Here is a 12,705-nt window from a genome sequence, read left to right on the forward strand (position 1 = left end):
TTGTGGAACAAGTGAGTTGTGAATGTTTAGCAGACTGCAGCAGAAGGGCAGCAGTCAAGTATAATATCCTTTCTATATTTGGAAGAAAGAATATTATACATGTACAAGCCTATTACTGTACCACTGATACCAGTCCTGAAAAGAACCTTTGTGGAACTAATAATAACAGCAAGTCTTTAAAATTACCCTCACTGCCTGACAACACTGCTTCCTTCCTGTCCCTATACAAATTGGCAAAAAAAGAGAACGATTAGTGGTTACTGGAACAGCTCTTTTGTGGACCTTGATAGTAACAGCTAATGATGATGATGATGATGATGATGATGAAAGACTAATCTGGCTGTCCCTGTAGCATACACCGTCCTTTCCCTTTCTCTAAACTAACAAAAGACACTCAGGCTGCTGCAAGAATCAGCAGCACAGCAAACCTATCAACACCTAACACCTATACCAGTCCTGAAAAGAACTTTTGTGTACCAAATAGCTAGTGGTTTATCTCTCCCTACTCCACACAGGAACCTGTCCCTATCGTAACAGAAGAAAGAATGTAAAATGGCCACCGGATCGGGTGTATTTATAGGTTAGGGGGAATGTCCAAGTGTCCATGTGCTGTCATGTCTCAATTGGCTGTCCTGTATCACATGATAAACGTGTCACCAAAGGTTAAAGTTCTTGTATACATTAAACACGTAAGTCCGCCGCGGCGAACGACGGAAAAAGGCGTTCGAACGTGCGGACCGCGAATGTCGGAAATTCGCCGCGAAACGACCGCCGGGCGAAACGTTCGTCCATCACTAATCTTCTATGAATAATATCCAGCTGTGGGTTTAGCCTCTGTCTCTAGGTTAGAGTCATAGACATTGTTTCTGCCCATCTTATGGTCAATATCATTTAATATAGTAAGCTACTTGTTAGTCAAGCCTGCTTTTTCATTTGGGTTGTATAAAATTCATGTTAAAAGACTTAAAACGTCAACAAAACACACTTCTTACCAGGCCCTGGAGTTGGCTCATTCATCTGTGCAAAATGATCCATCATGAATGTGAAAAAGTTGGAGAGCTGAAAAACAACAAAAGATGCATTAACAGTGAGTGAAATAATTTTATGTTAACATTTACATTTACATGTTTATAAAGTTTAAAAATGGACAAGGGATGCATAAAGTCTTGTGCTGGCATGCACAAATCCTGCCTACAGCTGTCACACACAACCCAAGTTGTCAAGTTAGGCTCCATTCACAATTGTGTGACTTGTCATGCCACTTTGGACATCAAAGTCATTCCCCATGTTTTCCAATGATATCCATTTAATATAGGTATGACTTAAATTTGCAGCAACTTCAAAGTTTTTCATGCACTACTTTGGTCCTACTTTCATGCAACTTGCAGGCCATAGACTTTAATGTTAATGCTCAAAGGTTGCATGAAAGTCGTTCCTGAATGTTATACAATGCAACTTGTGTGCAACAGTTGTCCATTATCACTGGTCAAAGCCAAAGTCATATCCAAGTTGCAACCATCCAAAGTCACATCAAAGTTTTGTCAACCAAAGTTGCACTCCAAAAATGGCGCAACTTTGGAAGTGTGAATGAAAACTGATTTTAGACCACAAAGAATCTGGACAATCCCATCTTTGTTGGAGGGTATGTATTTATTGCAATGGAAAAAATAGAGATGATACCAACCTGAAGTTGAGCCTGTTCCTCAGCATATTCTATGGATTGAAATATACTAAGCGTATAGCGTCGTCTCATTTCTAGTCTTGCCATGTAGAAGCGGTACCATCTCTGGATCAGAATTGCTGCTTTAATTGCTGACAAAATCATTAAACCATAGTTTTAAGCCATTTTTTTTCACTTACGACATTTAAACGATATACTTTGAAGCATGCTAATCAATGAAAATGCGACCTACAGCAGATCCATGAACTCTGGATTAGGAGTTAGGTTTATATTTGGGACTTGGGTCCAGGACCCAAACATGTAAGGCCTATCAGTGGAGGGCAATAAAAAATACTGATTGGTTAAATAAACTTATAGTTCTTATATCTGCAATGAGATATAAAAGTAAACACAGGGGATATAAAGTGGAAAACAAACAAGTATGTAGTGCAAATGAAGACAAGACTGCACATGTTTTGTACAAATGATAAAACACCACATGCTGCTTAACAGGGTACAGCTACAATTCAGGTTTTAGTATCTCATGCAAAATCATTTCTAACAGGTTACATTAGTGGACAAGAACACTGGACATAATCATCTTCTACTTTTTGTTTTTAAACCAGAATTTTTTTTTATGTTACAGGTTTTACAAAATACATGTACAAATAATACTTATTCACCCACCCTCCACAGCAGGGACCCGAAAATAAGGAAAAAAACCCTCCGGGCCCAAGGAAGGCTCCTGCTATCTGATAGCTTTTAAATAACTAAGGGGCGTGACACTCCCCTTGTGATGTCATCGACTGCGGGCATGCTGAGTCTGTGACGTTACAAGGGGCAGTGCCCACAGTGATGTCACTGGGTGTCCCCACCCTTTAGTTATTTAAGAGCTGTCAGGTGGCGGGAGCCTTAGTCAGGACCGGAGGTTTTCTCTCTTTCAGGTCAGCGGTGGCAGCTGGCATCATGATTGACGATGGATCTACACCGGGGGGCAATTTTTTTATTTTTATTTTTTGAATAAAGTAATTGTCAGTAATTGCTTACTGTCATTTTTTAACATTACACTTTCTTTGGTGAATGAGTAGGGGTACTATGTACCCCTACTCATTCACATAGGAAGGGGTCGGGATCTCTGGGCCCCTTGTTAAGCTCCCTGCCTGCAGATCCCCACAACCACTGGCCCCAAATCACCCACTCAGGTTGAGGACATGTGGCCTGGTATGGTGCAGGGGGGGCTCGCTTGTCCCCCCTTTCCTGAACTGCTGGGCCCGCATGCTCGGATAGGGGTCTAGTATGAGTTTGGGGGGCACGCTGTTTTTTTTTCATTGATTCTTTTCGCACACAAGTCACATGAAAATCAGACCAAAGTTGTGCAGGAACTACACTAAAGTCACTGCGATTTGCCAAGTCTGATCTTCCACTTACATTGACTATGAAAGCCACTATTAAAGCTTGGTATGAAGCGTCAGGTTGCCTTGTCCCAATCATCTAGGCTTTTCTCCCTTAACTCCTTTGCGGATGAATCCCCGACTTCCTAATTTTGATACTTTTACAGATCCCATGGTGGGGGTGATTAAGAGCCAGTTCACACCAGAAGCCGTTCAGTTCAGTGCACTTTTTTTCTGCACTAAAAATGCATGCACAGTGTTTTTCATGTATTCCAATGGCTCTAGTTCACACCATGCAGTCAGTTCCTGGTCAGTTTCCGGTTGGTTTCTGGTGAAGAAACTGACCGGAACTGACTGTAATGGTGCAGAAAAAAACGGAACTGCACGGAACTGCATCTGGTGTGACCTGGCCCTAAAGGAATCAAACTCCTAAAGGATATTACTAGGGATGGGGAATTGTTAACCTTTGATCAGCTCAAGAATAGACATGACCTTCCAAACTCGCATTATTTCAGGTTCCTACAACTTCGTCTTTCTTTTCAGGCCCAGTTTAAGGACAAGAGAATTGAGTCCCTTCCTTCCGATTTAGAAGACCTGCTCATGGTTGAGGAACTTCCTAAAACGCTTTCTGTAACATATAAAGTATTATTTAAAAATAGACCGTTCGCTGTAACAAAATGTAGGGAACTTTGGGAGGCTGAGGTGCCTGAGTGGGATGACAGTGGCAGGAGGGGGATGACAGTGGCAAGAGGGGGATGACAGTGGCAGGAGTGGGATGACAGTGACAGGAGTGGGATGGCATGTGGGACCACCCCTTGCAGCATCTTATTTCTGCAAGAGATAGACTGATGTACTTGAAATTTTTGCACAAAATTTCGCCGGCAGCTGCTGACCATGTCTTCTGGGGGTGTCCCCAGATCCAGATTTTTTAGACTAAGGTAGGTTACCTCCTGCATTACGGAGGTCCTGGTAGTGCTTATCCCATTAACAATTAGAGTATGTTTATTGGGCCAGCTGGAGGAAGTGGGTCCATCTCGGGCAACTAGGAACTCTACATTATTATCCTGTTATTCTATGGTAGGAAGGTCATTTTGCAACATTGGAGGAAACCGGGCGCCCCTAGCTTGCCCTTCTGGAAAGGGCTTGTGAAATCTATGATGCCCTATCACAAGGCGACTCACCTATCCAGAGGATGTTGGAAAAAATTTGACAAGGCGTGGCAGGCATGGTATCATTCTGATATAACTGTGGGTTAACAGGATTTGAAGATATCTAATGACGCGTACACACGACTGGACTTTTCAACGGACTTGGTCCGGCAGACTGGAATCCGTCAGACAATTCGATTGTGTGTGGGCTCCAGCTGACTTTTTCTTCCCAAAAGTCTGGCGGACCTAGAAATAAAACTTGCTTCAAATCTTTCAGACGGACTCGAGTCTGGTCGAAAAATCCAGTCGTCTCTGTGCTAGTCCGACGGACTAAAACCGACACTAGGGCGGCTATTGGCTACTGGCTATGAACATCCTTATTGTACGTCATCACGTTCGAATCCGTTGGACTTTTGGAGTGATCGTGTGTGGCCAAGTCCGTTAGTTTGAAAGTCCGGTGGACCTCAGCTGCAAAGTCCGTTGGATAGTCCGCCGGACAAAGTCTGTCGAAAAGTCCGTGTGTATGCGGCATTAGAGTTTATCATTTTATTCTATTGTTTAGGGACGGGAACCCCTTAATGTCTTCGAGTACAATGGGGTCGAAATACTTCTGTGGTTTTTCAGTTGCTATAGATGATGGAGATTACTGCAGGAGGTGAATGATCTATGCACCATTCACCTCTATGCTTCAGTTTAACGTTTGATGCATTTCTCTCCAGACAAAAACTGTTATATGAGTGCATCAGTGAACTGAGCTTTGGGTTGTGTGAGTGACTTGGCATTGTGTCAATGTCATTCTTTTCTACTGTATGCCTTTTATAAACGTAATAAAAAGAATTTTTTTAAAAAAGGTCAATGCGATTTTAAGTCGCACAGATATGAATGGTAGTCATTGGGAAACATGCTGCTGCTGCGACTTTGGGGTCCAAAGTCGCATGACAAGTCGCACAAGTGTGAATAGAATCTAAGGTATACTTTAGCTATATCTGAGTACCACAAACTGGAAATGCTGTTTAATACATTTTTATCATTCAGAGCAAGCCCAACGTTCCATCCATGCCCCCATGCTTTATTTTGTTGAGAAATCACTTTGCTAAACACCCCCTAACATTATTGGCTGTAGCCATCTTTAGTAAGGGTAAATGATTCATATAGCATTTCTCTTCCTGGAATCCAACTGTCCTTATCCCAGGCATGCAGACAAAAGGCAAAAAACAATTGGGACTGGCGCAATAGTTGCTAATAATTCACACTTTTTCCACCATCTGTATGAAGCTAAAAGTGTCAAAGCAAGCAGGATCTCACATACATACAAGATCACATACAGGCAATACATCTGGAGACAGAGATTGTCTGTGGAGTCTGTACATCTATAGATGTCTGGGACTCAGGGCAAGCCTCAGGGGGGAGGTAAAAGCAGTCTACGGATGGCATGTAAAAGAGAAGAGCATACATAGACACCTCTAAGTAGGGATGAGCCGAACACCCCCGGTTCGGTTCGCACCAGAACTCTCGAACGGACCGAAAATTTGTGCAAACTTTAGAACCCCATTGAAGTCTATGGGACTCGAACGTTCGAAATAAAAAGTTCTAATTTTAATGGCTAATATGCAAGATATTGTCCTAAAAAGTTTTTTTTTAAATGGACGTTTTTTTGGGAGCACTGATTTTAATGACGATTAAAGTGAAAAAAAAGTGAAATATTCCTTTAAATATCATGCCTGGGGGGTGTCTATAGTATGCCTGTGAAGTGCCACATGTTTCCTGTGTTTAGAACAGTCCCTACTCAAAATGACATTTAACGGAAAAAAAGTAATTTAAAACTGCTTTCGGTTTTAATCGAATATCTGGTTCCGGCAATACGGATGAAAATCATTGAGAAAAATGGCATAGGTAGCCCCCCTGCCCATTACCAGCCCCTTTGGGTCTTGTACGGATATTAAGGGGAACCCCGTACCCATATTAAAAAAAGGAAAGGCGTGGGGCCCCCAGGCCTTATATACTCAGAACAGGAGTATACTGGCGGTGCAAACAAGACAGATTTGTTGTGTTAAGTAGAATCTGTTTGTAATTTTGAACTGGTACATTTTTAAAGTGTAGCTCCAGTCAAAAAATCTATTTTTAAGCTTTTAGGAAAACATAGGGAAGGGTTATCATCCCTGTATAATTTGTTTTGCCATCCGTCTTTTTTCCTCTCACTTCCTGTTGTCTACTTCCATTTGCAAGTAGGAGACGTTTGTAAGTTGGATGTTTGAAAGTAGGGGCCTGCCCTATATGCTCTGCAGAAATGGGGGCCTAAGGTGTTGGTGTTGCCACAACACTGTAAGCCCTCAAAGTGACTCTTGCTGGAGTGCCCTGCTGTGAACGATTATATCAAGAATTGTAATTACATGCCATTGTTGAACAGTGGTAGAAAAATTGGGCCTTTGGTGGTTGTGGTGGTGGTGCTGGTGCCACAACACTATAAGTCCTCACAGTTACTCTCGGTGGGCACAGGAACGGGCCCTGCTGTGAAATATTATATCAATAACCTTACCGCTGACTGCCCTGTCCAGCGAGGCAAGGACATTGCCTTCCACATGCCGGTAGAGAGCTGGAATCGCCTTCCTTGAGAAAAAGTGGCGTTTTGGGACCTGCCACAGAGCAACCGCACATTGCACAAACTCATGGAAGGGGGCCGAGTCTACCAACTGAAAAGGTAGGTTGAAGTGCTAGAAATTTAGCCAAGCTAGCATTCAACCGCTGGGCATGTGGATGGCTGGGAGTGAACTTCTTTCTACGATCCAGCAGTTGGGGCAGGGAAATTTGCCTGCTACAATCGGACATGGGTGTACTGCTAGCAGAGTGCCCGCAAGCACTTGGCTGTGACACACCTAATTCTACACCTTCATTCCTCTCAGTGCAGGTTTCAGAGAGGAATGAAGGTCTAGTGGGGTTGGAGATCCCAGCTGATGAGGAACAAGGAGAGGTCTGCTTTGTTCTTTGGTGTGAGTCTTTGAGGTAAGCTTGCCAACGAGCTGCATGGCAGGTCAACATATGTCTGGTCAAGCATGTGGTGCCCAAGCGGCTGATGTTTTGGCCACGCGAGATACGCTTGAGACATATGTTGCAAATAGCAGCGGTGCGATCTGATGCACTCGTCTCAAAAAAGGCCCACACCAAAGAACTTTTAGAATAACGCGCAGAGGCAGCGCCCTGCACAGGCGGAGCTCTGCGGTGTGATTCAGTTGGTGTGCTGTCCCTAAGCTGGCCCCTGGAGGGCATCCTGCCTCGTTGGAGATGTGCCTCCTCCTCCTCTCTCCTACCAGGCACCCACGTGGAGTCAGTGCCCTCATCATCCCCTACCTCTTCATCACTGGAGAAAACCTGGCAGTATGCTGCAGCTTGTATAACATGACTGCTAGATTGCTGTCCTTCTTGAGAATCCCCTCTCTCTGCGCTCAAGCTACTGCCTTCCTCTAGCTGAGTATCATCATCAGAGCCTACAAAACACTGGGCATACTCCTGGAGCGTGTACCTAACACTGTGCTCAAACAGTTCGGGGGACTCCTCAGGAGGACGTGGGGGGTCTAGGGAAGGAGTCATTGATGATGACATTGAGACGAGGGAAGAGGATGCGTTGGCAGCTGCTTTGCTAGTACCCTGAGCCTGGGTGAGAGAGGATGAGGAGGATGAAGAGGGTTGGTCATCCACTCTACCAAGTCTTCAGCATGATGCGGCTCAACACGCCCAGCTGCCAAAAATAAGGACAAGCATGTCCCATGGCCACATGCCGATGACGATGCACTGCATCCACGACCAGCACTGTTGTCTCTAGACACAGAGCCTGCTTGCCCTCTTTTATTGGCTCGTGCCTGTCTGCCTCTCCTTGTTGGTCTTCCAGACATGGTAATGGCCTGCAGGGAGATGGGAAAACCAGCAATTGGGTAGTGAATATTGTGCTGGAGGCACACAACACCCACTAACTCCTGCAGATGCCTTTATTATAGAACACCAGCAATAAAGGGTAGATACAGGTGTATACTGTGCTGGAGGCACACAACACCCACTAACTCCTGCAGATGGCTGTATTAGAGAACACCAGCAACAAAGGGTAGATACCGGTGTATACTGTGCTGTGCTGGAGGCACACAACACCAACTAACTCCTGCAGATGGCTCAATTAGAGAACAGCAATATAGGTAGCTACAGGTGTATACTGCGCCAGAGGCACACAACACCCACTAACTCCTGCAGATGGCTCCATTAGAGAAGAGCAATATAGGTAGCTACAGGTGTATACTGCGCTGGTGGCACACAACACCAACTATTTCCTGTAGATGGCTCAATTAGAGAACAGCAATATAGGTAGCTACAGGTGTATACTGCGCCGGAGGCACACAACACCCACTAACTCCTGCAGATAGCTCCATTAGAGAAGAGCAATATAGGTAGCTACAGGTGTATACTGCGCTGGTGGCACACAACACAAACTAACTCCTGCAGATGGCAGATGGCTCAATTAGAGAACATCAATATAGGTAGCTACATGTGTATACTGTGCTGGAGGCACACAACACCAACTAACTCCTGCAGATGGCTCAATTAGAGAACAGCAATAAAGGGTAGATACAGGTGTATTCTGCGGTGAAGGCACACAGACAACACCCAGCCACCCACTATCTCCTGCAGATGGCTCAATTAGAGAACAGCAATAAAGAGTAGATACAGGTGTATTCTGCGGTGAAGGCACACAGACAACACCCAGTCCCCCACTAACTCCTGCAGATGGCAGATGGCTCAATCAGAGAACAGCAATAAAGGGTAGATACAAGTGTATTCTGTGGTGAAGGCACACAGACAACACCCACTATATAGTGTGGGGCGTGTACTACACAGCCTGAGATATAATTGGCCACAAGCATCCTGCCTGTGGCCAATCATGGCTCTCCTTGCTGCCGGCGCTGTGATTGGCCAAGCATGTGGGGTCACAGTGCATGCTTGGCCAATCATGAGCCAGCAATGCACTGCAATGGTGTAGTGCATTGTGGACCGTGAGCGCCACGCGAATTTGGCGTGAATGGCCCACAGAGTTCTGGCTTCACCGAACGGGCTAACAGCTGGTGTTCGAGTCGAACATGCGTTCGACTCGAACACCAAGCTCATCCCTACCTCTAAGTACAGACTGATAAAAATACTTCATTCAACACATCACTATAGGAGAGCAGCTCACAATTTAGTGGCTGAACGTAGGCATATAGTATATTTAAACACACATGAATGTAGGCAGCGCTTAAAAACACCTAGATGGTCTAATCAATATATCCATATATATCAAATACATATAATCATGCGATACATAAAAGGTCAACAAAGTGCATAGATGTAAAAGTCCATAATTTAAATGGTTAAAAAGTCCATATGGTAATCCACAGTGGGGTTAATTTGTATAAGTAGAAGATGGTAAGCTGTCATCAACACCACCACACGTGAAGAGCCAGGGGAGTACTCACATCCCCCTCTGAGTAAAAATCTTACCAGATAGTATATGGTAATAAGCAGGTAAATGACACATGTTAACACACGTTATATCCAATCTCCCTGGACCAGCTGTATCATAGGGACTCAATCACACACAAAGATATTTCTATAGTATAGTCCATCGTCCTGTGAAACAGCAAAAAGCACACTCTGCTCCTGGTGTTACCACTCTGCTGGGTCTGGAAGCCAACTGTATGGGTAAAGAGATTCAGGAAAAAGAGCTGGGACGCGAGGCGTCAGGTGCGAGTACGTCACTGGATGGGCAGCAACGCCTTTGCGAGCATGCGCACTGGCGCTGGCCGGTCTGTGTGTGCTCCTTTGGCTCCTGGTTCCCCTTCTTCTCGATGTGCCACCATAGGAAGCTGCTTTCTCCTAATACCCCCTTGCCAATGGCTCCTGCTGTTCTCAGCAAAGCCTGTGAAAGCAGCGAGATGTGGAGATGTGGAAAGAGGGCTGCTATAGACAGACACAATGCTGGATCAAGATTGGGCTCAGGTAAGTATTGGGGGTGGGGGTGAGGGAGCGATATATATACATACTGAAACATTTTTAACTTAATGCAAGGAATGCATTAACTGCATGCCGACCAGCCACCACAGTTGTACTGCGGCAACATGGCTTGGCTGCGCGAATTGCCGTCATGGTATGTCCATACCATAGATGGCCACTAGGTGATGCGTGTGCCCTGCGGCCGCGATCACCGCCGGGCTGCTGAGATCGCTTGGGGCACACCGAGAACCGGGATCTGTGTGTGTAAACACACAGTTTCCAGTTCTCTGAGGGGACAACAGAGAGATAGTCTGTTCTCCCCTCAGAGAACCATTTTAACCTACAGGTTAAAATGCAAGAAATATGCACAGGTTAAAATGCAAGAAATATCTCCCAAACCTAAAAGGTTTAGGAGATATTTGCAGAAATAGCATAGACATAGGGCACATGTGCACTGAGTGTGCCATTTCTAACCGCGATCACGCAGTTAGTGGTGGCACCAGCGCTCATGTGTGGGAGTGACATCATCATGGCTCCGGCCAGTCACAGCGCCGGACCCGCGATACCCGGGAGTCACTCCGGTAAGATGGCGGCATCAGACTGGGCGAACGAGGGCCGATGTGGGGCTTCAATCTCAGGTGAGTAATTCATAATGAGCTAGTATGCTATGTCTTGCAGGGTGTTTTTTTTTGAGTACTCATCTGTGCTGTGTTGTACATGAAGGGTCGTGAAAATGTGACCCCACTGTCTCTGTTTTGCTATATCAACATTTTAAATATTGCATTCTATTCACTAAAGAGGCAAAAACCCTTATAACGGATTATTTAAATATGACCAGTTAAAATCCGTCTGATTTTTTCCGACGGATTTTGGCCAAAACTAGCCTTGCATACACACGGTCCCACAAAGTTGCCGGAAAATCTGATTGTTCAGAACGAGGTGACGTTCGTAACATATGACGGGACTAAGTAGAGGCCAGTAGCCAATAGCTTTCACCTCCAAATTTTTTCTGACCATGCGTGGCACTTTTTGCATCGGAATTCTCTACAAACGATCGGAAAAAGGCCGATCGGATTTTGTTGTGGGAAAATTTTAGATCCAGCTCTCAAACTTTTTCCGTCGGAAATTCCGACAGAAAAAGTCCGATAGAGCCCACATATGATCGGATTTTCTGACAACATAATCCGATCAGACTTTTTCCGTCAGAATTTCAGACCATATTTCTCTATGGAGGAAGAAGGGGGCACAGAAATTGTTTTATTTAAACATACAGTTACTTTTTAAAGAAGCAATACTTAACCAGTTTTGCATGTAACTATACATAAAAAAAACACTTAGATTGTGTAAATAAAAAATAACAAAAGACTAAGATACAGTTAAAATAAAAAGAATTGGAACTGTCGTCTTACATAATGTTATGTCAAGTGTTATCAAAAAGAACAAAGCAATATATTTATGGCTCATGTATCACGTATGGCTCAGATTCAGTATGCAATGTGTCACTTACCTTTTTCTGATTTCTTACTTTGATTTTCAGTCTTTACAGATGTCCCACAGCCCATAGCTGCCAACCTGGTGCAGACAATAAAAGAGTTCTAGTTAGTACTAGACGAGGCTATCCGCTGATATTCTCTCGTAGTTGTGATCTCTCAAAGTCATCATGTGTGTGTTTACCTCTAACTGGTCCTAATACAAAGAGAAGGAGGAGTGTCGCACAAAGAGGAGAGCAGCTAGAAATGAAATCACATGGATTAGCAGAGTGTGGTTTCAAAGGGACTGCTGTAATGAAATAATTAAAGCTTGTTATGGAGCATGTCAAATGAAGAGCTCATAAACCAGATTGTCACTGAAACATCTGTCTGTAGTTACATTATTATTATTATTATTATTCAGGATTTATATAGCGCCAACAGTTTGCGCAGCGCTTTACAAAATGAGGGCAGACAGTACACTTACAATACAAATCAATACAGGAGGGATCAGAGGGTTACATCATTTCACGTATTTCTAATAAATCAAGGCATGCAAACAGGAGTACAGTAAAACCTTGGATTGCGAGCATAATTCATTCCACAAACATGCTTGTAATCCAAAGCACTTGTATATCAAAGCGAATTTCCCCATAAGAAATAATGGAAACTCAAATGATTCATCCCACAACTATTTATTCATAGGTCCTTCAGTTTATAGTCCATATAAAAAGATTATAGCAATGTGATCAGGTTGTGTAACCATAAAATGTCCATCCACAAATGGAAGCCTCCACAAGCGGATCAGAAACTAAATCCAGCAGGAGCTACAGAGTATAAAAGAGAAGAGAGGCGCCTCTAAGTTTAGCAATATGTTGCTGAAAGTTGTACCTTCATTAAATGTAACCATATTGCTACAATTAGAGGCGCTTCTCTTCTCTTTAAGGCTTGAATCACACTTATGCATTTTTAGTGCTTTTTGCATTTTGCAGATTTGGACTACAGAACATTTTCCACTGAAAACCATG

General features: G+C 44.0%; 1 protein-coding gene across 1 annotated transcript in view; it reads right to left on the minus strand.

Annotated features, from left to right (window-relative positions):
* PPEF1 (protein phosphatase with EF-hand domain 1) overlaps nucleotides 1–11,876 on the minus strand; it is a 79,060-nt gene extending 67,184 nt beyond the window's left edge. Inside the window, exons 1-3 of the mRNA XM_077480756.1 lie at nucleotides 11,716–11,876; nucleotides 1,685–1,812; nucleotides 993–1,059 (exon numbers count right to left, since the gene is read on the minus strand). Of these exons, the coding sequence (XP_077336882.1) occupies nucleotides 993–1,059; nucleotides 1,685–1,812; nucleotides 11,716–11,770 (250 nt within the window). The 5' untranslated portion in view covers nucleotides 11,771–11,876. The remainder of the gene's footprint in view (nucleotides 1–992; nucleotides 1,060–1,684; nucleotides 1,813–11,715) is intronic.
* Between the last annotated feature and the right edge of the window lie 829 nt (nucleotides 11,877–12,705).

Source organism: Lithobates pipiens, unplaced genomic scaffold, assembly GCF_037356315.1.
Source record: "Lithobates pipiens isolate NorthernLeopardFrog02 unplaced genomic scaffold, aLitPip1_a1.2 Scaffold_16, whole genome shotgun sequence".
Taxonomy (NCBI): domain Eukaryota; kingdom Metazoa; phylum Chordata; class Amphibia; order Anura; family Ranidae; genus Lithobates; species Lithobates pipiens.